Source organism: Epinephelus fuscoguttatus, linkage group LG7 (assembly GCF_011397635.1).
Source record: "Epinephelus fuscoguttatus linkage group LG7, E.fuscoguttatus.final_Chr_v1".
Classification (NCBI taxonomy): Eukaryota; Metazoa; Chordata; class Actinopteri; order Perciformes; family Serranidae; genus Epinephelus; species Epinephelus fuscoguttatus.
In genome coordinates, this window is record NC_064758.1 from 41,919,964 (window position 1) to 41,946,927 (window position 26,964).

Sequence of the window (26,964 nt, forward strand, 5' to 3'; positions counted from 1 at the left end):
CTTACATACAGAGCAGATTATGAACGATCAGCATACATGTGCTGTGGGACTGTATTTGTTTGCATTTTCCATGCGTAAGACAACTGTTGAACTAAATTTGCATCTACCAGCAGACATAGGATGATAAGTACAAGACATTTTTCTTTCATCTTCCATTCTCTGTAGGCCTACTTATAAAAAAGAAATCCTAGAAGGGTACGGCAAAGGCAGAATCAAAAAACAGTCCAATGCTAACAGGCACAAGAAAGCTAACATGAGGAAAATACTGCTGGAACAAGAGGCAAAGAGGAGCTGGCACAGGAGGAGCTTTAATACACAAGACACAGGTGTGGCAATCAGACGCAGGCGAAACACATCAAGGCGGGGCAGGTAATCACACAGGAGGGAGACTTGACAGGATGTGGGGTTTTTATTTGGGATCAACAATCTTACAGAGACACAGGTGCTCTGATCTGTTCTACAGGTCACACCTTTGTCACACAGCTGATAATGATTAGATGAACATGTTTAGGGGTGCGTCCCAAGTCTCTTAAATTACTGCTAGTGCTACTGCTAGCCGACTTTGCTAGCTGTTTAGCCCCTCCCACCTAGGAAAAAATGTGAGGAACTAGCGCTAGGAGCGATGAGCTAGCATTGTCGGTTTAAGAGACATGAGACGTCCTTTCCACTGTAGCATCACGTGAAGCGACGTCCATTCCTGATGACGGCAACACAGCTGGATCTGCTGCATAACGGAGCCAGCGTTTGGCGTACATCCCAAGTCACATTATATTCGCTGATCAAAGCCGTAACCCACCCCCTGCCCTCATGACTTTGGTCACACACTTTTGCATGTATTACCATTGTTATTGAGTCATTTGCCGAAGTTTGTGGCAATTAAAAAACGTAGCCCTCCCACTGTCACTGTGATGAGCATCATTATCATTATTATTATCATCATTATTATTATTATCACTATTATTAAATCCACTCACCATCATTCAACATGTCAGCTGCTGAGTGAATAAGACATATCAGACCTGTCAGTCTGCCTCAATCAATTCAGTTTTATTTATAAAGGCCAATATCACAAATCACAATTTGCCTCACAGGGCTTTACAGCATACAACATCCCTCTGTCCTTATGACCCTCACAGCTGATCAGGAAAAACTCCCCAAAAAACCCTTTAACGGGGTAAAAAATGGTAGAAACCTCAGGAAGAGCAACTGAGGAGGGATCCCTCTTCCAGGACGGACAGACGTGCAATAGATGTCGTACAGAACAGATCAACATAATAAATTAACAGTAATCCGTATGACACAATGAGACAGAGAGAGAGAGAGAGAGAGAGAGAGAGAGAGAGAGACAGAGAGATGCAGGACAGACGGTAATGGCAGTAGCTTACAACAACATGAATGGATTGTGAATGAAATAAACTTAATTACAACATGACAGTCTTGCATGAAATATCATCAACGTTACTCTTCGTAGTCACGTAGGTACGTGAATTACAGTGTTTCATTGCAGAGAATGCATGTAACGGGTACACTTGTGCTGTTTCTCTGCCATCTCGTTCAAATGAGCCAGGTGTAGGGGGCGGGTATTTATACGTCAGAGCCTCAAGCTGAAAAAGACTTCCTGTTAGGAACCTCTCGACCATCCTAGCTCGTAGCTGCTTAAAGCTTGCTGCTAGCTCCTAGCGCTAGCTCCTCGCTGCACAAATAAGAGACTTGGGACGGCCTAGAAGATGGCGGACCTCGAACGACTTCCTGTTCAAGCGAGGAGCTAGCAGTAGCACTATAAAAATAAGAGACTTGGGACGCACCCTAGGTGAACATTATTAGGCTGAGCAAGTCACAGTCACACAGATGACAGTGGTTAGCTCATCATGCCACACCACAAATAACAGTCACCACATTAGGGGTGTCCCCGACTAAGAATTTTCATAGTCGAATCTGATTTGACTGATTTTTCCTTTAGCCGACTAATCATCGAATCATGTTGGTTTCCAGCTCATTGATTAATGAGCTCATGTGCGTCAGTTTCTGCTCCAGAGAAAAGAGCTAAAACACCCACATAAACAAATTTAATTCTTCAGTTGGCATAATAAGATAATAATAATAAAAGTAAAAGGGTTATCATTTTATCTTTAACTTCATTCCTTTCACTTCGTCAAGGTATGATGCTCTAGATGAGCGCAGACGTGCTGCAGTCATTTCTGACTCGTCAGAACTTGCCATTTCATTCACAAATAAACATCCAAAAACCTCATCAAAAGGTTTACAAACAGTTTTCCTTCTTTCTGACTTCAAGTTACTTCATTAATCAACTCAGGTTCATACAAGTTCATCCACACGGACTGTGCATCACCGCTCTCAATTGTTTGTCGGACAAAAGTAGCCAAATAAAGAATCAGAGTCTATCAAGAAAACAATCAGCGGTGAAATTCGTTTCAAGACACTTCAGGTAAATGAATAATCCTTCAAAAAAATTTTATTTGAGAGCACATACCTCCTCCAAAGTGTTTGTTTATGCGCTCTGGCTCCGGGAGTCATGGCACCAACGTCGTGTGATACAATAAAAGCTGCTGGCACAATTTGCATTTAACTTTTTTGGGGTCATCTTTTACCATTTCAAAATGCACCCACACTTTAGACGTTTTTTTTGGTGGACATTATGAGCCAATAAGTTCCTAAAGAAACAAAAGAAATCACCGTAGGCCTCGATGCTGCTCTGATGACTCACCTCTGCTTATTTGGATTGAGCAATTGGGTGATTTATTCATGTGTAGTAATGATTATGCCTACTGATTAAACGCACACGTCATTTTCAATTTTTTATTAACAGAAATTAGGCTGATGTTTGTATCAAAATAGGCTATATATCATGAATTACTAGAAAACAAATACATTCTATGTCAAATCAAGATGTTCAGCAGCAGTGAGCACCCCCATATAGTCAGAATGGTACGGTCTTGTTTCATAACCACATTTTGCGACGATTCGACGGCGAATCAGACTTCTCCAAATCGAATCTCCGAATCATCGACTATTCGGGGTCACCCCTAAGTCACCCCTACACCACATATTCTGTCACATTTCAGTATCATGTAAGTTATTTAATTCACCGTATTCAAAAATGTTAAAATACAAAAATGTTAAGCAAATTACTCATAGATAGATAGTGAAAGTTAAGACGTCACTTCTAAATGAACAACTTTAAAGGGACAGTGTGTAGTGTTTTCAGTTGTTTATTGGCAAAAATCAATGTCTGCATTCATAAATAAGTCATCATTGGTGTATTATTACCTCCGCCAATAATCTGACTTATTCTCGTAAAAGGAGAATTTCGGATTTGTTTGTACATTGGGCGGGTAAGTCCATAACGACGCGGCATCTTGAAAATACATCCGCCAGCAAGGGACATACAGCCCCGCCTTCTGCGTTTTCGTTGAGAGCCAGGCCAGCGCTGCGTGACTGAGAAGCCGAAGGAGAGGAGCAAGAGGCGCTTCACTACTACCCCAGCACTACTGCAGCATAACAAAGTCCCACTCTTTGAGCCTAATGCAGGATCATGCATATGCAGCATCACGGGAGACGGAATCCTCGCCGCCAAGAAAGCGCAAAAGGGAATAGAAAAGGGAATAGAAAAAAACAAGGGTCAACATCAGGGTAGCCTTTCCCAGGTGGAGAGAGCTGCTGAAGGAGATAGGTTTAAAAAGGTCAGTGGTGCAGTAATGCGAGGAGAGGGATGAGGTGTGTGAGGTTGAGCCACTTGTCAGTTGGTGATTGGTTTGTTTCGATTTAAACGCGCTCCGACAGTCCTACGTTGTAAACACAGCCAGCATGGTGAGGAGGGGGTTTGTCAAGTCGCGTCGTGTGTGTCTGTGTAGCAGCCTGAATGAATACTCCATGAAGTATCAGATGACATATTTTCATCAGTGTTATCATAGCTTTTTGGTACACAGCAGCTACCGTTGTTGCTATACGCATTTGAAACAGTAAGGCACTAGACTGCGCTATCCGTTTGAATGCAATATATGATTTCAATGTTATGTGGGAGAAAGTCCTACACACTGTGGCAATATTTCCAATAATTAGAAATACATCAGAGAAAACATTTGAAATCATAATCTATATTCAGCCCATGAGGTGACAGGTTCTCAGACGGTGGATCCAAGAGTGTTCTCTCGTGCAAAGTATCACATCCAATGAGATGACAGAAAAATGCTTGCTGTTGTTAAACATGGACCCTGTTTGTGGATTCTTTGTTCACAGTGGAAACATGCCAATAAAACAAAATTTTCTTCCTGAATTGAACATAACATGGTGTGAGTAACTGCAATACAAACGGTCATTTGGAGGGTTCACATATTCCTCTAAGAGTCATATTGGTCTTTTTGGAGGTTACTGACGAACAATGTCATCTTGCCAATAAGAGCATCAGATCATATCTTATTCTATGATGGCAAATTAAAAAGAAAACACCTGTCATGAGATTTAACTGTTTTAAGAGTAAGAAATTATATATCCAGCTTCCCCAGTTTCTGTAACTCAGTTAGCTGGGAACCTGCTAACTGAGAGCTACACAGACTGCTGCAATGAATATGTTCACAGTTTTGGCAATAACGTCCATCAACGAGGTGGCAGCGGATGAGAAATAACTGGCATTACTTCTTATTGATCTGGTGGAGCAGCGGGCAGGTAATGTTGCAGCAGAAAAGTGTAAATATTCTAGTATTCCCGAGGCAAAACAAGGTTAAGAAACTAGTCTGTGTTCATTTATCTTCCCGCAGACAGCCGGCATCTTACATGGCCGGCCTGGATGCACTAACAGGTTGATTAATGGCTGCGGTGTGTGGTCCAGATTTCTCTCCCTCGCATTCTTCTCTGTTCTTCATCTGCCAGCTACAATCAGCTCAGTATGAAGGGGAGTTACCATGACAGTGAGGACGGTGTCTCATTGCAAATGCAAATGAGCAGTAATATTTCTTTACGCAGGATTAGATGGAGCATGGTCTCTTTCTGCTGTTTGCTCAAGGACATGTGGCAAGAGCAGACACATATTGTAATGAGCTGCGATATGAACTATCAGCCTTCTGCTATACAACAGCTTATCTTGTGTTAAATGTCACTGCAGCCAGACTGCAGCATCCTCCATTTGTTTCTTTCCATCTGTGCATGCATCAGTTAATGTACCCTTTCTTGTCACGTTATGATGATTGAAATGAAAATCCCAGGGTTGTGCTGATGATCTCTGACATCAATAGTGTGTGTAAACAGCTTGCTGATAGAAAATGTCCTAAAATGACCAATTTGTCACTGAGAAAGTATTCTAACAGTGACTTCGGTTTAAATCTAATTTCTCGTCTAAATTTTGCTCACTTCACTGCCAGTGAGTACAACAGAACAGCTAAAAAATAGAGGTGGACAGCGATTCAAAGGGCCAGGCTCCATCCATCCACCATCTGCTGCTTATTTCACTCTGGGTTGGTGACAGGAAGCTAATAAAGTAACCCAGACAGTCCTCTCCCTCACTGCCTGTTACAGCTCCTCCCTGGGGAGAAACCAACACATCCTAAACCCAAATTTGATGTTTCATCACTGTGTGTTCAACACTCTCTCACTGCAATGCTGCAGCTGGTCAGTGGCCCCATGCTTCATCTGTGAAACTCTAGGAACCCCTTTAGCATCAGTATTGGACGCTCATGGATGGCGTGTTAATTTTCACTTTGTTACATACAAAGTGTCTTTTCAAAATAAATTTCTGTGTTCCCAGGGAACGTAGGTTTCTTCACCGAAACACTTTAGGTCTGGGCAACACAACTATTTGGTTGCGTAGAGCTATGATGCTTTAGGTAACCACATCACGTCAATTTTGGGCTCTAAGGGACAGAGGGTCAATTTTTGCTTGTTACATGCATGACAATATACTTCCATGTTCACAGGAAACATAAGATTTGTCATCAAAACTATTTAATATTTAGGCAACAAAACTACTTGGTTTGGATTAAAAAGTAAGTATGTTATACGTAAAGTAAATTGACAAGTATGCAACGTGTGACATATGTGACATATGGGAGGTATGACAGATCAAGGTCAAGGTCACATTTATTTCTATAGCACATTTAAAAAGACAGAAGTCACCAAAGTGCTTTACAAGAACATTGTGAAAATTACAATACCACACAAATAGAATGATAAATACCAAAAATATAAAAACAGATACAAAATACCATGAACAACAACATCAATTAGACATAGAAAAACCTGAGACAGAGCATATGGATATCACACACAAGTTAAGTCTGGTTCACAGCGGGTTCAAAAGCCAAAGAGAAAAGGTGAGTTTTTACAGAAGATTTAAACCTTTCCAAGGATTCTGCATGTCTAACATGCAACGGCAAGCTATTCCAGAGCTTGTGAGCAGCCACTGAAAATGCTCGGTCGCCTTTGATTTTAAGCCTTGATCTGGGCACTTCAAGCAGCAGATCACCTGAAGACCTAAGGGCTCTGACTGGATTGTGAGCTTTTAACAGCTCCACCAGATACTTAGGGGCCATTCCATGTAAGATTTTAAAAACAAACAACATTTTAAAATGTATTCTAAAATGAACAGGAAGCCAGTGTAAGGACATCAGAACATGTGTAATATGGTCCCACTTCTTGGTGCCAGTCAGGAGGCGAGCCGCTGCATTTTGGACTAGCTGCAGGCGATGAAGGGAGCACTGATCTAAACCAACATAAAGAGAATTACAGTACTCAAGTCTTGATGATATGAAGGCATGAATGACCCTCTCCAAATCCTTGGAAGATAAACAGGGCTTAACTTTAGCTAGCAGTCGAAGCTGGTGAAAAGAACCTTTCACAACCGAGGCAATTTGTTTTTTAAGATTTAGATCAGTGTCCAGAGTCACACCAAGGCTTTTGATCAACCCACTGATATTTGTGGTAAGGGTGTTCAAATTATCAAAAAAGTAAGTAGAACATTCTGTATGTCCAAACACAATAACCTCAGTTTTCTTATTGTTCAAATTAAGGTGGCTTTTGCTCATCCAAAGCTTGATGTCAGTCAGACAGGCTAAGGGCTTATTTATACTCAACGTTAAATACGGATCCAGATACGGACGGAGCCTTCTGTCCGTGCTCTGCGTTCAATTCGTCCGTATTTCTGCACGTTTCCATAAAACTTATGGATACGGGCCAAACGGAGCAGTACCACTGGGACCCGTGGGGGCAGTGTTGCTGTCACTACCCAATACGTAGCTCTAGTGAGACACGAAGAAGAAATAACAATTCAATTTCTCTCATCGGCAGTACTAGAGAAAAGAATTCTCCGTCCTCCAGTCACGATGTATTTAACGGCCTCACCGACCACCGCCTCCTACAACGCTGCCTTGTTTTTGTCTTTTATGCAAGAGGTACATTATCATATCTTCTCCACAGTCGCCATGTTTGTTTTACGTGACGGTGACTATCTTACATAGGTAAAAAAAAAAAAAAAAAACAACTTTTGATTTCACACAGGGCACAAACACTGGTCTCATGGGTGAAAGTCCTGTGCTTGTTTGACCCATCCACCACTCCCCTATCCCATCCTACGCGGACTCTCTTGTTCTATACTATGTTATTCGTGCAGATGGGTTTATAATAAAGTTATGTGATGTTAGTTGACCAAGCTGCGGTATATGATGCCCTGGGAATGACAACAAGCTGGTGTGCTTTAGGTCCTCTGGGTCTCCTTCCAGAGACACATGCCTTGAGTACGTCCACAGGGAGCCGTCCAGGAAACATCCTGATGAGAAGTTAAACCACTTCAACTGTCTCCTTTCACTGTGACGGGGCAGTGCTTTGGCAGCCACCCAGAGCTCACAAGTGAAGGCTGGAACACAGATTGGCTGATAAATTAAAAGCTTCGAGGTCAGGCCTTGCCCTGTCCACCACAGCAACATCCAAATCACTGCTGACGCTGAGAGATACTTGAACTTCTTGCTTTTACTCACTGATTCCCTTCACAAAGAGGAAGATTCATCGGTTTGTGTGAGTGCTTTGGCCTTGGAGGTGCTGACTCTCTTCCTGGCTTTTTCTATTTCTGCATACAAACCACTTGATTTCGTACAGGCAGTAGCAGGTCAAAGAAGCCAGCAAAACTTATATCATCAGCAAAACACAGCCTGGACACTCTCCATTCCTCAGCTGCAACCTGTGACTCTGTCCACGGAAACAGAATTGGCAAGAAGGTGCAGCCTTGGCTGAGTCAAACACCCTCAGAGAATAGACTTCCATTTATGGAGCTGTAAAAGCTTGGCCAAGAACTACAAGCTATTCACCAAAAAGTCTGTATGTACAAATCAGCTCCATCCCTGCATTTGATATTTTTTAAACAGTTAACCACAGCATAGAGCCAAATCTCTACCAAAAATTGAAATTTTAGCAAGTTTGTTTTTTCTCCCATCATCGTCTCTGAATTACACTGTGCTTAAGATAATAAAATGCTTTAAACGAGAGCTGTCTTTGTATCAAGGATCAATTATTTTAGTTAGACTCTAGATTTCAGGAGTTGTACTTATACTTAAGTACGAAGAATTTAGGATCTCCAGTTAGCTGAACTGATAAAATCTCCTGCTTTACCTGTTGAACATCTGTCTAAAATTCCATAATCCTTGAGTTGTTCTGGTGTCATGTGCACCCTCATTAACAAGTTGTATTGCAGGAGTTTCAACTGACCTATGGCTAAGTCCCGCCCTCAAATGCAATGAGCCAATCACAGTGCGTATAGCCATTCCGATACCCTCGGACATTCTCTGCCTGGACGTCCATTGAAATGCATCACAGAAAGTCAGGTTTGTTTGGTTTTATGAGCTTTTTCTGAGATTTGAAGTTTAAAAATGGTCAAACGGTGTGCATGGGGTACATGCAACTCTGACACAAGGTATCCTGAGAGGCTGGGCGACCAGGTGTATTTTTACACTTTAAACCACATCTCAAGCGAGAAAAGTGTCTCCTTTGGATAAAGTTGTGTGGTAACGTTAGACCACAACATCAACTCAACGTGAATAAGATTAACAATGATGTCTACATCTGTTCTAAGGTAAGTCAACATTGTGTTTGAGGCAACATATTGTCACTTTGCTGGAAAGAAATATAAAGTTATCTTTAACATCTCTAGCTAACGTTAGCTAAAGTTAGCCTAACGTTAGCTCCTAGCTGCGTTGTTCATCATGTCACCTTGTTTGCTGGGAGTTCATTAGCCTATTTTGTTCTAGTTTTGTACTTTGGTGATGGTACATCATTGTTAGCTGTTGTCCAAAGGGCTCTAGTTAAGCTAACGTTAACTTCTGGAACTTAGCTTCATTAACTTATCTGTAATGGCAGAGATAACAAAGGTTGGCAAATGTTATGCTGAATGATTCAGTGTAAATACTGCAGCACCAAACTAACGGAGAGACACTCTTGGTAAAGATGGTAAAAAGGCCGTTATCCTTTTCTCATATTCTGAGCCAAAAACCTTAACTTCAGTGGCACTTTAACTTGTTGTCTTTGATGGTGACGGCAACCAGATGCAGTTCACAAGCGTACACTGTGACCTGTAAATTTTGGCTTGTAATTTAAGCTTTTCATCGACCTTCTCAACAATAAAATGATGAATATATCCCTCCAATGCGTAGTTTAGGCCCTTTTGGTTTTGCCGTGTACTGTGACACCTGCCATAGCGCCGGTCACTGAATGTTGATAGTTTGTCCGAGTGAGTGGAGGGGGGCGTGGCTTAACCATAGGTCAATTGTGTGTTAGCTGTTCTGATCAGTTCAGGGAGGACCCAGATGCAGAGTAACAGGCAGGTTGAAGTTTTAACAAAAACCAAGCTTTAATGTAGCCGATAAAAAAAAACATCCAGATAAAGCAAGGTAACTGACAGTCCAAATGAAAGCAGAACCAAAACTAAACTGAACACCAATTGGGAAAATATGATGAACTCAGGTAAAAAAATCCAAACACAAGAAAGCAGTAAACAACACCAAGAACACAAGGATGAGCACAAGCATGAACTCAGGACAAACTGACAAGGAACAAAGAGAAACACACAGGTATATAACACAGAAAACTAATCACAAGAACCAGACACAGCTGGAGCAGGTGGACACAGGCAATAGGAGGGAAATGGGGATTGGCTGAAAACAAGGATGTGATGGAGAAGACTAGGGTGGAGCAAAACAAGACTAAAGGTGTATTCATTTGTACTCGGAGGTCAGAAATTCCCATTTCCCAGTCGGAAGTTTAAACTCGAACACACCCTGAGATCGGATTTCCAACTCAGAAACTTGTAGCAACCGCATCAACCCCGACTTACGAATTCAAGATGGCTGCCGGTCACACACATAGTGAGTAAAGTACTGTTTATAGCAATTTCTTATTTGTTTTACATCAGGTCAGCCTAATCTGCCGCATTCGTCAGTTGGAGTGCATGAAGGTTTTGAAGATGTCTATACATGTGCAAGGGTAACAAAGGCTTTCTTGCGGGCGTTCATGTTTTTTTTTTCGACTTGTCCACCGTTGTCAAGTAGAATGCAAAAACTGTTGTCAACTCGGAGGTGACGTCATTCCCACCTCTGACTTCCGACCTCCGAGTACAAAACGAAGGCACCATAATACAGACCAGGTGTGAAGGGAAGACTCTGGGAACAGGGAAGGACTAACGAGACAGGTGTGACAGAAAACAGGCGGGAAAACACACAAAGACAGGAAGTAAAACCAGACATGACACATGAGGAGAGAATCTACAAAATTAAACAGGAAGCAGATTAAACATCAACAAATAACATGAAACAAGGAACAAGATAACAGAATATAAACAAACACCCAGGATCAAGACATTTACTATTATTCCATTCGTCAATTTACAAATCCTCCGGCAACTCATCCTTCCATGCTTTAAACTTAGATTCAGAGGATTCCAGTGAGTTGGCCAACAAAGGAAATCAATACTTGGTATGTAAAAGAATGTTTCTTCTAAAGATGGAGCAGAGTCATTACACACACACACATACTATAGGTGCAGGGCTATCAGTTAACAGTGCACATGAAGAAAAAGTAAAGTTCTTCTGAAGATGAACACGTGGACGTCATGTGTGATGCAGAACATCAGCTGATAAATGCCAGTCACGCTTCCACAAAATGAACTTTGAGACTCTGACTGGACAGAAAGTGCTATGATTAGCTGCTGCCACTGCTGCTGCACCTCCACAGCAGACCCATAAAAATGAGAAAACATCTCGGGGCAAGGTAGCGAGTGAGCTGCTTAACAGACAGAGAAGTAGGAGTGAGAAGAGTCTGCAGTACAACAGCGAGGTTGTACTTCAACATAAGAGTGGAGAGGAAGGTCATAAAGTAACCGAAGCCTTCTTCCAGGCAGTGATGAGCAGCGTACAAATGCCTTTCTGATACCTGAATCAAAATCATTTGAAAGCTTAATAAATGTTCAAGGTTCCTGAGAGTCTGGACACAATTTTCTACCTGTCTTTCATAAAAGTAGCAAAAGCAGAAAGGTAATTAAAGTATTAAACCTCTCCTGCATATGCTTTTTACATGTGTTCTTTATCTATTCTGACATATTCACCTGTTAACATTAGTTTAACAAACAACGAACAAACATTAGTTTGTTCAGTTCTATTTGACATTTCTCCTGTAAAAATCACATATCTTTATTTGTATCTTTTTCTTCTTCAGTTTAACTGGTTATCTTTAACATTTTTCTTTCATTGACGTCTTGAATGTGAAGTGGCAGGGTGAAGAGTAAGATCGAGTTGACCCCTTATTTATGTCTTTTTTTAGCATATGAACACATCTAGAAAACAAACCTTCAAATGTGGTAGACCTGAAAAAGAGGATTTCTGTTAAAAAATTAAATAAAAGATTAAGCATGACACAAGAAGGTTTTCTATCCTGGATCAGCGCTTTGTTGCGGCTTCTGCAGCGATGTGGGCATTGCACCGGACCATCGCGGTGAAGAGGGAGCTGAGCCAGAAGGCAAACCTTTCGATTTACTGGTCCATCTACGTCCCAACCCTCACCTATGGTCATGAGCTCTGGGTAGTGACAAAATGAATGAGATCGTGGATACAAGCGGCTGAAATGAGTTTCCTCCATGGGGTGACTGGGCTCAGCCTCAGACATAGGTTAAGGAGCTCGGACATCCAGAGGACGCTCGGAGTAGAGCTGCTGCTCCTTCATGTCAAAAGGGGTCAGTTGAGGTGGTTTGGGCATCTGATCAGGATCCTTCTGGGTGCCTCCTGTTGGAGGTTTTCCGGGCACGTCCTACTGGTAGGAGGCCAAACCCAGAACACACTGGAGGAATTACATATCTTATCTGGCTTGGGTCCCTCAGGAGGAGCTGGTAAGCATTGCTGGGGAGAAAGACGTCTGAGGTACTTCGCTTGGCCTGCTGCCCCGCGACCCGGCCCCAGATCAGCAGGTGAAAATGGATAATAATAATGATGATAATAATAATGCATTTTATTGAAAGGCGCTTTTCAAGGCACTCAAGGACACCTTACAATCACAGTAAACAAGCAATACAAAAACATAACAGCAAAAACAACAACAGGCAAGACAAAATGAATATTAGGAGACAAAATAGATATCAAGGATGAATCAGATGGCATATGCCAGTTTAAAAGGATGTGTTTTCAGATGGGATTTGAAGGTGGAGAGAGAGTCAATATGACGGATATCTTGTAGTCGAGAGTTCCAAAGTTGGGTGGAGGAGCAGCTGAAGGCTCTAGCTCCCATGGTGAACAAGCGAGCAGATGGTGTAGCGAGTTGTATAGCGGAACAGGATGGATCTGTCTGTCCACATATATTGTCGCAAACTACTGGACCAATCACAGCTCTTCCTAACTGTACGCAAGTTGAACAAGTGAGCGATCAGATTGTTTTAGTGTTTGCTGATGAAGATGTCCTAACTTGCACTACGTGTCAGTGAACAGACTAAGCAACATGCCGCTTATGGCTCGCCATGGCTCTATTTTTGCGAAGCTTCACCCACCTCCAGCTGTACTGCTCTGCTTTGTCTGTATCTGTAAACTTCAAGAAGATATGCACAATTGCGAATTAAATAAACACAGATTACTGACAGAAGGCTCTAACACTGAGTATAAATGTGCCCCTTAACTGACTGTTTTATACTCTCGCTGATTGCTGACTCCTTACTCCTCTTAACCGGCTGGTAGAGGCCATACATTTTACAGAAATTGTCCTGCAGGTAATGTAGCTGTCCTTGTTTTCTCACTCAGCAGTCCTCTTTTGGTTTCATGTGAACCTCTAAATCATTTTTTTATCCCTGCCTTTGTTACTTTTTGCCTGCTTTGCTCCCTGTGGGACTGGAGGTGATACGGAGATGGAGGAAGTTGTGGGATACCTTCAGGGACCATAAAGACTGCTGTGATAGATGAAGCTCCTGAAAGGGCAGGCAAGATGGAAGATATTCCTCTGAAACCAAGACACACAGGGACAGAAGCTGCTCCGGCCACCTGTTGGTCGCAGAAGTTGTTCAGGTATCGTGATGATCCAGCAAGTTTTTAGATGACAAACACTCAAAGCAAGATATCTCAACATCTACAAGTCAGATTGCCATGAATTCTAGTGTGGATATTCATGATCCCCAGAGGATATCTCTTCATAGCTTTGGTGAACTGCTGACCCTTTATCTAGCTCAATCCTCAGAGCAATGTTTGCACACAAAATATCTGATGACTTCAGAGAGTTCCATGAAATCTGAACATATTCATGCTCCCCAGAGGATACAGACTTTTGTTTCTAATGTCTTTACTGTATCTCCACCCCTCCTACACCTTGAAAACAACCACCTCTCACACCCGCTCTTTGAGGCCCAGAGTCCTGCTGGCTTTCTCTCCTCACAGCCTGTTGTCTGGTGTTCTCCTGTCATCCCAGTTGTAAATCAGTCCCTGATTGATTGTGCGGCTGCAGTGAAACCAGCAGATTCCTGAGCGAGAGAGATGAGGTAGAAGAATGCTGGAAAACGGACAGAATCAAATATGAGAAGGGAAAAACTGAGATGTGAAGGCTGAAAAATAAAGAGACAGTTTCTCCATCTAATGTACAATTACTACCAGCTGACAAAGGTATCAATACACTGTTTCTAAAAGGCCCCATTCAGATGTAGAACAAGATAGAAGTCAAATCCAATTAGGTTATTGTCAGTAAATCCAATGTCTGGGTTCCCAGTGAGAAATTAATTGCAATGATTATAACAGACGATGGAGCTCCGGTCAAACAGTCACGGGGGAAAGAATGGTATTGAACTGGTTCTGTTCTCAGTCGTTTCATGAACAGAATTATACAGAGAAATATTAGAAAATGTTTCTGTTGCTGTGGGTTAAAATTATATTTAAATCAGTTTCTGTATATGTGGTGCTTTAAACTGGTGAAAAGTGCAAAACTACACAACCATTTTTTAATGTTTTAAAGTATGGATCATCAGTTAAATTAGACCAACACAGGCCGCACTTTGGACTGTGGATGGAAAACTTCAGATGACAGATCAATGATGAAGTGATTTATGCCCATAAAATAGTAATTTGTACTTTTGATTTCATGCGCTTGAATTGCCATGTGAAATGCCATGGTAAATGGACTGCACTTGTATAGCTCATTTCTAGTCTTCTGACCACTCAAAGCGCTTTTTACACTACGTCACATTCACCCATTCACACACACATTCACACACTGGTGTGTGAGGTGCCACCTGCTACTCAGCAACCATTCAAGCTCTCACACACCAATGGAGCAGCCATCAGGAGCCATTTGGGGTTCAGTATCTTGTCCAAGGATACTTTGACATGCTGACTGGAGGAGCCGGGGATCAAACAGACGATCTTCTGATTTGTGGATGACACAGGGTGGGCAGACAATCTTTGTAATCCCCCTAGCATGTTCTGGGTCTGCTCCGAGGCCTCCTACTGGTTGGACGTGCCAAGAACACCTCTAATGGGAGGCGCCAAGGAAGATCCTGATCAGATGCCCGAACTACCTCAGCTGACCCCTTTCGACCGGAGGGAGCAGCGGCTCTACTCCAAGCTCCCTCCGGATGTCTGAGCTCCTTATTCTATCTCTACCCTACCCTCTATCGTACCCTAGCCACCCTTCTGAGGAAACATGTCATCCACTTGTATCCACAACCTCATTCTTTTGGTCACTACCTGAAGCTCTTGACCATAGGTGAGGGTCGAGACATTGATGGACCAATAAAGTGAAAGCTTTGCCTTCCAGCTCAGCTCTGTCTTCACCACAATGGTCCAGCACAGCGCCCACATCACTGCAGACGCCACACCAAACTGCTGATCCATCTCACACTCCATTCTAGCCTCGGTCATGAACAAGACACTGAGATACTTGAACTACCTCGCTTGGGGCAGTAACTCACACCCAACCCAGAGGAGGCCATCCACCATTCTCAACCAGAGCACCATGACCTCAGACTTGTGTAATTTATCTGTTTAAAACAAAACTTCATCAGAGATTCATGCAGCAACTTGCCCTATCTGTGCTGCGCTTGTTGGGATAAACAGTGGTAGTCAATATAGCATGTGTGACAAGCAGCCATTATCAATGCAAAAAAAATCACACAGTCAGTCCTAACATACAGTACTGGCCATTGATAGCTGACAACACTTGAAACAAGACACATTTTAGGTCCATTTATTGTCACAAATGGCTCTGAGTTTGATTTTTCTCCTTGTCTGAATCACAGCAGTGTGAGAGAATCTGACGGAGGCCATTAAACCCCCCAAAGGCTCAATGTTGATTCTGGTCTGTCAGTGAACGTTCAGTCTGTTTGCAGAAGGGTCGAAATCTGGTTCGATTCAGAGATGCTGAGGCAGAAAGACTGAGGAGGGATGAAAAGAGGATGAGAGGGACTGAAGAGGAGGCCACAGCTGTGTCTCTGTGTTCATCCCCATGGCTCTCAAGGTGGAGAGACATCTTTATGAGGACACACGATGCCCCCTCTGTCTAACAGCAAGAGCCCAGATATCTCTCCTCTGATTCTGTTCATCTCTCCGCTGCTCTCCACAGCAGCACTGATGCTTTCAAGAGACACTTCAACACCTGCAAGTTATTACTAACACATTGAGTGTGCTTTTTATCCAGTTGCACTGATTCAAAGCAACATGTGAAAAAAATATATCAATAACTGAAACGACAAAAATGGTTTTTAAACATACATTTCTTTCTGTATATAAATGTGAAACACATGAAGTTAAAAAAAATATGTATATTGATATACAGAAGAAATTAAAAATATATGATAATGGAAGGAAGGTTAGAGAGTATGGTGGAGACTTAAAGCATCTACGTTGAGAGGAAATATCTCATGTCAAGTCGTCTGATGCAGTCGACGTCTTTTTACTGATGGTGGAATGAGTAGTGTTACCAGTGTTCAGGTAGGCATTCACACAAGGCAACAAAGTTCAACAGCCTCCATCCACAAAGGACAGAAGGAAAAAGGAATGAGATATTTGACTACAGGTGTCACTCCATTAGTAAGCGGGGTTTACTAGTCTGGTCTACAGGGGCTGTGTTGTATTCTGCTTATCAACAGTGACAGCCTCCTTTTCATCCACTGGACCTTTGCACATATGTGTACTACCTGAATACTATAGAGGATCAGAGCCATGTTAAAGGAAAAATAATCTTAGATGTCAAGAATAATAGAAAATAATAGAAGAATAAAGTCACAAATGTGCAAGAATGAAGTCATAATATTATGAGTATAAAGTGGCATATCTATGAGAATAAAGTCTAAGTATTATGAGATTAAATCCATAATTTTAGGATGAAAAGAATCACAGATTATGACCATAAAGTCAGGTAACATGTTAAAAAAGCGACAAAGTATGTACTAACAGTGTTGATGGAGACAGTAATATATTTTTTAGCAGTACTTCACTTCAACTTTATTTACGTCCCCAAGGGGCAATTGATTTTGCAGCAAAGACTAAAACAAATGGGTACAGTACATATATACATACATATATACATAAATAGCACCCAAAAAAACAGTGAGCACTAGATCAACAAGCAAGAACAATAAATAGAAACATGAGAGTATAAATACACTGAATATAAAGTACTGAAGTAATACAGCGCATTACTAACAAGATTACAGGTGATATGATAATAAATGTAACACATTTTTATTTGTAAGCTCTTCTACAAATGCTCAAAGACACTTTACGGTTTTTAAAAATCATAAAATAGAGCTAAGTCTGAACAAAATAAAACTCAAAAACAGCAATAAAACTGTATAAAACACAAACTTTTACATTAAAAGGTAATTTAAAAAGGTGAGTTTTGGGCGTGGTCTTGAATGTTGGGAGGTGTGTGCAGATACGGATGGGTTTGGGGAGTGAGTTCCAGAGGGATGGGGCAGCGATGGAGAAGGCCCTGTCCCCGCGGGTTCGGTGCTTAGTCCGTGCAGGTAGTGAGAGGAGATTTCCTTCGGATGAGCAGAGGTCGCGGGAGAGGGGAGTAGGTGTGTGAGGTAGGAGGGGACCTGGTTGTTGAGTGCTTTATGTGTGAGGAGGAGGATTTTGAACTGTATGCGATGTGTGATGGGGAGCCAGTGTAGGTTTGGGAGGACGGGGTTGATGTGGTGTCGGGAGCGGGTGTGGGTCAGCAGGCAGGCACCGGAGTTCTGGGTGTATTGAAGTTTATTGAGGAGTTTGAATGATGAGTCACAGAAGATGCTATTGCAATAGTCCTGTCTGGATGTGATAAATGCATGGATGAGGGTTTCTGCAGCAGAGAAGGTGAGTGAGGGACGGAGTCGGGCGATGTTCTTGAGGTGGAAGAAGGCAGTCATGGTGATGTGATTGATGTGGTGGTCAAACATTAGCTGGCTGTCGAAGATGATTCCTAGGTTGCGGGTGTGTGGTGAGGGAGACAGAGTGTAGTTATCGAAGGTGAGGCAGAAGTTGTGGGTGGCTTTGGTGTGGGATGTGGGGTCAATGATGATTGTGTATGATTTGTCACTGTTCAGTTGGAGATAGTTTGTTTGCATCCATGATTTTATTTCAGTGAGACAATTGGTGAGTGTGGAGTGGGTGGTGTTGTTGAGGGCTTTGGTGGAGATATACAGTTGGATGTCGTCAGCATAGCAGTGGAACTGGAGGCCGTGACGATGGATGATCTTGCCAAGGGGGAGCATGTAGAGGATGAAGAGGAGGGGACCAAGCACTGACCCCTGGGGGACACCTTGGGACAGGAGAGCGTTGGGGGAGGTGCAGTTGTTTATACTGATGAACTGGTGTCGGTTGGTGAGGTAGGAGTGAATCCAGGAGACCTTATGAATGTGGATAAATGATGAGTGAGGGAAAAACACACCAGAGGCCAGCTCCTTACTCCCACTGCTTTAAGGCAGCCTTAGAATGCAAAGTGCAATGGGATACAGCTATATGAATGGGAACACACAAAACATGATAACCCACAGTGTAGCATCACCCACATGTGCCCATAACCGGTGCACCTATCTATAATATAGTTTGTAAGATGACACAACAACCTTCAGGGGATTTTTTTTTTGTGGTGGCGCACTGGTGGAAGTGGAGCAGTGTGAATCAGTGTGGATGAATGAAAAATGAAAACAATTACAATTTTTGGGTGGTAACACGTTACGTGACACTGTAAATGTAATATTACCTGAAATCTTGTTGGAATTGCGTTATATTACTTCAGTACTGCTAAAACAAATTACTGTCACCCCCAACACTGTATTTGTGATCTGTGACTTTTTCCTCCTTAAAATGATGAGATTAATCTCGTCGATTTATGACTTTATTCTTGTAGATTTAAGAGTTTATTCTCATAGATATATGATTTTATTCTTGTAGACTTACAACTTTATTCATGCAGATTTAGGACTTTATTCTCAAAATCAAAGATTTTATTTCTTTAAAGTGGCCCTAATCCTCCTTTGTAGCATAAAAATATTCAAACATTGACATAATATTAAACATTGGTATTTCCATCTGCGAATCTAATTTGCACGGAAATATTTGGATGAAAATGCTTCCCTGTCTTTCCTCACATCAACTGAACCATCTCTCATTTATATTTCATCAACCACTAAAGCTTGAAGTTTTTGTTTGTTTGTTTGCTTCTCTTTTTTAGTATTTTCCTTTCATCTGAGTCTTATTATCTCTCTCTGTTTTCTCTCAGTTGTTTGTTTCATCGCATCTCTCTGACTCTCCATGGTCAGAAAAGCTGCACACCTGAGAGCACTGCACACCCCGGTGTAGACGATGCATCAGGTGAGAATATTTGGTTGTTTCTTCACAAACATGGTGGACAAAATATCATCAGTTCTCACAAATATCCAGTGAAAGAAAGCCCAAAATACTGCAGGACGCCCATTAAATACAGGCTCTAATGTGCTTCACAGTCTGAAATTAATTTAAAAATAAAAAAAGTTGGACTGTCAAGCACTGACTTACTCCAGATTCAAGTCATGGAGGCCGTTGCATTCGGCTGCTTTTGTTTCCACTTTCCATCATCTACAGTGTTTCAGTTTGCTGCTAGTCTGAGCTGATCATGTGACCCATGTGAACCTGCGTATTTCATATTACACAGTAAACCTGCCTTAATGGGGTTTTTAATGGATCATCTGCATGCTTTCATTTTAATAAATTAATAAAAATGTACAACTTTCACCTTCATGGAAAATAGAATGATATATTTTAAACTCTTTATTTAAGTAATAATTATTTGAGTGAGTTTAATCCACGTGTGTTTCGGCGGTGTCTCTGAGGTGTCTGACTCCAGCTCTTCCAAACAATAGCAGGCAAAACACAGCTGTCATCACAGCGTATGATCTGAGCACTGTCTGCAGAGCTGTCTGGAACTCAGGATGTGATGTCACTGACTGTCCCCGGCCTAAATGGGCGTAGACCAGCAGACGTATCTCAGCAGCCCGGTGACCCTGCAGCCAGCAGTAGTAGATACCTAATTTAAAAAATAATAATAATTTAATCAAATTAAACAGCTTTGAATAAATAAAGGTGGTGATATTAGTCACATTAGGCTGAAATGAGACAAACTGGCAATCAAAACAAGAAATGGATTTCAGGAAGGTACAGAGTATAGCACAGTAATGTAACACAGCATGAGTGTATTGTAGCAAGGGACTACAATAGCACCATTTCCACTGAGCAGTCCAGTACAGTTCAGTTCAGTTCGCTACACATTTTTTTATTTCCACAGTGAAAAGTTGTGGATGGTACCAATGGAACCGTTCCGTACCATCCCCATTTTTGGTCCCTCCTCTGTTGGGGTACCTAGCACACAGATCTGGTACTAATGGTGTGTTCGTTTTGTACTCGGAGGTCGGAAGTCGGAGATAGGAATGACATCACCTCCGAGTTGACAACAGTTTTTGCATTCTACTTGACAATGGTGGACAAGTCGGAAAAAAACATGGACGCCCACAAGAAAGCCTTTGTTGCTCTTGCACTTAGGGAGTATAGACAGCTTCAAAACCATCATGTACTCCAACGGATGAACGCCGCAGATGAGGCTGACCTGATGTAAAACAAATAAGCTATAAACAGTACTTTAGCAGAGTGTTTACTCACTATGTATGTGACTGGCAGCCACCTTGAATTCGTAAGTCGGGTTGATGCGGTTGCTCCAAATTTCCGAGTTGGAAATCCGATCTCAGGGTGCATTTGAGTTTAAACTTCCAACTGGGAACTGGGAATTTCCGACCTCCGAGTACAAAACCAACGCACCATAAAAGGTGGAGCTGTGAACACTGCACTCTGATTGGTCAGTAGAGGACGGTCACTCTGCTCAGGGCTGAGTTGTGTCTGGTTTTGAGGCTCATGTAACCACTGTTCATACTGTGGAGAGTTTTATTAGTAAACTGTAACTATAAAATGAAAGTATGTTTTGCTGCCTCTCACAGCAGCTGGAGTCTGAGAAAAAATTAACTTTATTTGCTAGGCCGACTGCCGACAACTTTTGAGGTGGAACGTTAACTCAATGCATGAGTTGACGATGTGAATCCATCAGCACATCTTAAATATTAATATGATCATTTTGACGGTTCCATCACTGTTCCCTCCAGTACTTCTAGTAATGAGTGGATCTTAAAGCATTTAAAAATGTGAACTGCATATATCCCAATCCTCACTTGGAGAATAAAAAAGACAGGCATAGGGGTGTGGTTTGTCTGCATCAAAATGATCACACAAAGTAACACAGAGGTTGATGAACACAAATGACAGACACAGGTGTAGTTGGTACCTGAGTCTTGAATTGTTGCAGGTGTAAACACCAGGTGGTGTCCGGTGTCTATCAGCAGCCTGGGCGATGTGATGCCGAGGTTACGACCTGCCGAGTGTGCAGACCGGTAGATGGGTTCAGATCCTCGGTCCCAGGCCACGGCCATGTTAGGTCGTGCCCCGGGACAGCCCAGTGTCAGGACACGGTCTGCAGGGTGGTTCAGGTAGAACACTGGCATCTCCGCTGGACGGGAGGCAGAACTACAACAGAGAACAGAGATTCATCACATTAGAGGTGTTTAACTGTTACACAAACTGTAACACAGAGAGTGAAACAAGAAATTATCTTATTATTGATCATAAATTAATACTGATATATGATCAAAACAGGCTTTGTTTGGTTGATTTAATATTTAGTATCACTGTCTACAGTGAATTTATCCCTCAAACAAAAACCTGGGTCCATGAGGATGCTTTCTGGACAGATTCATGGTCCCCAGAGGATGGTTCCTGTTCATTTTGGTGACCTACTGACTTTGTACCAGGTCAACTTTCTATTGCAACAACTCTTAGTTCCATGACAAGTTATATGAAAATGGATGGCTTGATTTAGCTGTGGATATTCAGCCTCCTCAGAGGATGAATCCTAATGTTTTTGGTGTTCCTCCAGATGTTTTTCTCTATCATCATTTAAAATCTAAATCTAATGCACACATTTACATTGAATTTATATTAACACTCTCAGCAGATGAACACTTTCTATATCAGATACTGAGATTGCCATTTCATGCCATTATTTAGGACAAGCTGTACATGCTTGCCAGTTGTTAAGGCTCTACAAAACTGCCCTGCAGTCCTTTTTTTATGGTGTCGGTGCAATGAATACTGCCATTTTACACCTTTAGTCCATCTTAACTATTGACTAAGGAAATGATTACAGCATTTAAACTGTAACATTGAAAATCCCCATGCTCTCAGACTGCAGTGATTTTCCTAAATGGTAAATGGTTGCAATTATAGAGCTTTTATCCAAAGTGCTTCATCATTTGCCTTTCATTCACACCGATGGCAGCTGGTCTGACCATCAGGAGTAATTTGTTAATGGCTGTGGATCAGAGGAAGGATCGGCAGTTCGATCCCCTGCTCCTTCAGTCTGCGTGTCAAAGTATCCTTGGGCAAGATACTGAACCCCAAATTGCTCCCAATGGCTGTTCCATCGATGTGTGAGAGTATGTGAATGCTTACTGAGCAGCAGGGTGGTCTCGGACACCAGTGTGTGAATATGTGTGTGAATGGGTGTAATCACATGTAGCATAAAAGTGCTTTGAGTGGTCAGAAGACTAGAAAGGCGCTATACAAGTGCAGTCCATATACCCTTCAACAGGTTGACATGTAGACACTCTGCTCAAGCACCTCTATATATTCATCTATGTGCTTACTTGTACCCAAGAAACTCCATCAGAGCAATGATTTTGGAGGGTGGAGGAGCCTGAGGTGGACAAGTGACCTGACAGCTTTTGACTTCCAGCTTGGCTCCAACTCTGCTTCCCTTCAGTTGTCCAAACGCCCTGGGCACCGCCCCTGAGCCGCATGATGCCACTGTCTGATTGGCCCGTCTGTAGCGTACATGCAGGTAGTGGGAGTGGACGTAGCAGAGTCCCACACGGACCTGTTCTCCAGGTACTCCGCAGCGATCGCACACTGACCAGGGCCGGAAGCTGGTGAAGACCCGGTACAGCGACTGAGCAGAGCCGAGTCCTTTACTCTTTGTCCTTTTCTTGCTGGTATTTTCTGGAGTGAGCCTAGGAGAATCACATTTGAATTGGAGTCAGTTAAATCAGTGGTTTAATCATGGATTGCTATATCCAAAACAAAAACAGAACAAAAACATCCTCGCTGTAACACTTTGAATTTTGCAATCAGCGGTTGCTCCAAACTTTTTAAAATGTCTGCCATAGTTGATAAGCCTCTGAGTTCTTTGTCTTGGTGTCATGTCGGAGGCAAAATGTGAACCAGTTAGCAGTGAGCAGAATCAAATATTGAACATGTCTCCAGCTGATGGGATGAGTCCATAATGTTTGCAGAAACATGCTCAAGACGCCCACACAGAATTGACTTTAGGAGTCGATACATATTAACTAGACTGCAGTGAGCTGATTTTACATATCAGTATTCATCACCATTGTCAAAAACTGACAATTGTAATTTTCAGTTTCCAATAAAGTCACAATTGTTGACTCTTTCTCATCACCGTGGTGTGAAGCTGAGTGTACGCGCCTCCTGGATGTCCAGGTCGTAACCATAGAAGAAGTCTTCGTGGACGGAGCCGCAGATATAGATGCCGGAGTCGTCGGGCCCCGCCCTGAAGATCAGCAGGCTGAAGAGACGGATGGAGAATCGACTGCGCAGGTCGCCGCTGTGAGGGACACGACTACGGTCCAGCAGCCTGTTGCCATGGAGATCAGTCAGGGCTTTAGTCTCTTTGGAGCTGCTTAGATGTTTCCTGAAGAACCACACAACTGATTGGATCTGAAACACACAGGGAACTTCATAACTAAAATGTTTCTGCTGACAGTTGCTCAGTTGATCAATACCAGAGAGTCCAATTACTTGAGCTGATGCCAAGATTTATGTCTCTCTGTTTGGGAAGCTAAATACTCCAGACATTCTCTCTTCCTGCTTCGTTTCTTCTTCTACATGTTTATCTGACTTCTGCAAATCCTACTTATCTGTGAAGCTGACTGGAGGCCGTAGATTGCAGCAGCAGAGCAACTTGATAATAGCTCAGCCATTTATACAGCAGCTATTGTACAGAAGAAGAAGAATAGGATGTGTTTGTTCACACTGCTTGTTATGCTAATTAAATCACACAAATCCTTGTTTCTGCCTGGTGTAACTGACTTAACTATGTATTAACTTGAGGGGATCACATCCTCTCTTTGTGTCTTTCATGATAAAAGTATTGTGTCATGAAAAACTGGACTAAATTTGTGCCAAATTTAAAAATAAATATGACCTCACACTGGGTCAATCATGTTTACACAATGACTCCGAAATGTTTTGTCTGTCATTAACGTTTTCTGAGTTGATTCAATTTTCTGCATTTCTTGCATCCATCAAAAGCCTGTAGAAGAGTCTTTTGACCAAGAAGTAGTGGTGTAACCTGGGAGACACATACTCAACATGGGGAGGAAGGGCGCACATCATCATTTCAGAACCTAGATAGCCGGGGCCTGCCCATTGGTCCGACAGCCCATTATTCCGACAACCCATTGTTCCGACCATATTAAACCCATTGTTCCGAAGCCCGTTCCGAAATCATCATGATGCCCTGTGGTTAAGGTCTGGTTAGGTTTAGGCACAAAAACCACTTGGTTAGGGTCAGGAAAAGATCATGGTGTGGGTTAGAATGAAAAAAAAAGTGACAAACACATAAGCCGTGAGCCTGCTTCGCCTCAAGCCTTTCCCAGCTGACCCAGAGCCGGTCGCGGCGCACCATCAAGGCAGAAATACGCCCGCTGGGAGCCGTTCAGCACCGCGGAGAGCTCCCCACACAACCCGGACCCCAGAGTTAATAACAGGAGGTTATGGTGTTTACTCTCTCCTCTCTATGACACTTGTATCTCGACCAGTAGCCTACTTTTGTTGCGTTGCTGATCCTCTATGGTGCACAAATACAGTATAGCCTAGTATAATCACATATCGGAACAACGGGACGTCGGACTAATGACATGGAGCCAGATAGCCTTTCCTCAACAGGTCAGACAGTTATATCCAGATGGATTATGATGAGGACTAGGAGGACGTAATAGAGGATGAAGACCACACACAGGCAGAAAGACAGCTCAGCCCCTTCAGGTGGCCGCAGTGCCAAATGCAGGAAAGAGGCAATGGTGCAAATGGGCTTTTACATTTTGTCTCTTTTGCGTATTTTTGCAACGAATAGAAGAATAAAGTGCATCAGACTCAGTGTGCGAAGTTTCTGTGCGTAACGATTTTTATTAGATGACAGACTTTTAAAAAAGCATTCAAAAAGTACAGACTTAGGCCCTAATCACACAGAAAGAGGCGTCTTTTTGTTTTTAATGAAAATAGAGCTTTTTGTTCACTGTTTTTGCATTGCTGTACACCTTACGTTTCTGCGCTGTAGGCACCTGGCGTTCGCTGGAGCGCTCTGAACTCCTCGAGTTGAAAAAACTTCAACTCATCTTTTTCCCCATTGTCCAATCGGATGATTTGAGAGGCGGGCCTTCTGTGGCGGTCAAGACAACAAGTTTACAGTAATGCAATGGAGGAGAAACTGGTGGTAATGGCTGCTGGATACCCAGAGCTATACGGCCCGACGATACACAGCAGGTTGTCAAACTGCCCCTGAGTCATCCTAAAATATGCCTGTAAACGTCCATGATGGAGGAGAAGCTCCTGGACCAACTGGTGGTACTCCCCATGATCCAGCCTCTTCTTTAGGGTCTCATGTACCCACACAGATCTCTGTTTATCTGCTGACAGCCTCTCACCCTCAACCAGAGCTACAGACAGTACCCTCTGCCTCAACATGTCAGCAACTACACACTGATTACTGTGAAATAACTAAAATAAATAAACGGAAGATTGATTACATGGGAGGGTTAGAATAACAACAATAAAAAGGTGCTGCAAGCATTTTTTTTTCACTAGTGGTATTTCATTGTTTTTAAAAAGGCAGTGCTGTGACCTGCAAAACATTTTCTGTGTGATTAGGGCCTTAATTTGCAAAGGCCTTTTCTCTCAGACATTAGGAGAATATATTTCAATATGAAGGGTTTAAATATAGTAATTGATATACTGTTGAATTATATTATGAAACAGCTTTTAACTTGCAATTCACCAAACATGTTCTTATCAGGATCCTTTTCAAGGAAAGACCATATTCTACAGTACTAGCTACTGGTTGAGTACTGTGTTTTGGACCAATGATATTTGAGTTAAGCGTCAATCACTTTGTTCCAAAGCATAATTAAAGGTTCTTTCTGAAAGTGCTAGATTGGAGGTCACCGGGAGCTACAATACATAATGTTGTTATTGCAAGGTAATGGCTGTCCAGGCAACTGCACACTGTCTGAAAACACCTCAAGACCTGATTAATTACAACGTGACCATTTAGTTCAAAACGACAGAATTCCAAACTTGTGAGCAGGATAACATACAACAAGTATCTATCAGACTTTATTAAAGTTAAATAAGTAAATTAAAGAGTGATGTATATTTGTAGTTCCAAAACATTTTAAGGTTGGTCCTGTTACCTGTTCTGGTTTGCAGTGGCAGGGCAGCTCCACAGTGACTCCAGCCAAGTAGGCAGCGTTGGTGAAAGTCAGGAAGGCGGGGCAGGCTCTCCTCGCAAACACATCCTGCTTACCCTCAGGAGCCTCGTAGCTCCACGCCTCAAAAAACAGGAGGAGCAGGAGGAGGAGGAGGAGGGGACAGGAGGATGGAGGAGGCATTGGGCTTCTCTGAGGACGAAGAAGGTTCTCACAATTTAGAAAAGTCACGACTTCAATAAGATATTTCTGCACAAACACTGAGAAACCTCCGGTGTGTTTGTTCTAACATCTGAAGAATGTTACTTTCAAAGCAAAACAACTCTGATGGAATCTGATGAGCTCACTAAGGACCCGTCTTCTGTTGTCAACGCAAACATTGTGAAGTTCAA

At 42.4% G+C, this 26,964-nt stretch overlaps 1 protein-coding gene across 1 annotated transcript; it reads right to left on the reverse strand.

Annotated features, from left to right (window-relative positions):
• Positions 1–19,768: 19,768 nt before the first annotated feature.
• On the reverse strand, positions 19,769–26,755 carry LOC125891282 (Ig-like V-type domain-containing protein FAM187A). The gene is made up of 5 exons (XM_049580416.1): positions 26,558–26,755; positions 23,527–23,804; positions 22,715–23,077; positions 21,298–21,536; positions 19,769–19,995 (listed from the first exon to the last, which is right to left on the reverse strand). The coding sequence occupies exons 1-5, from the start codon at positions 26,753–26,755 to the stop codon at positions 19,769–19,771; spliced, it is 1,305 nt and encodes a 434-aa protein (XP_049436373.1).
• Positions 26,756–26,964: the final 209 nt, after the last annotated feature.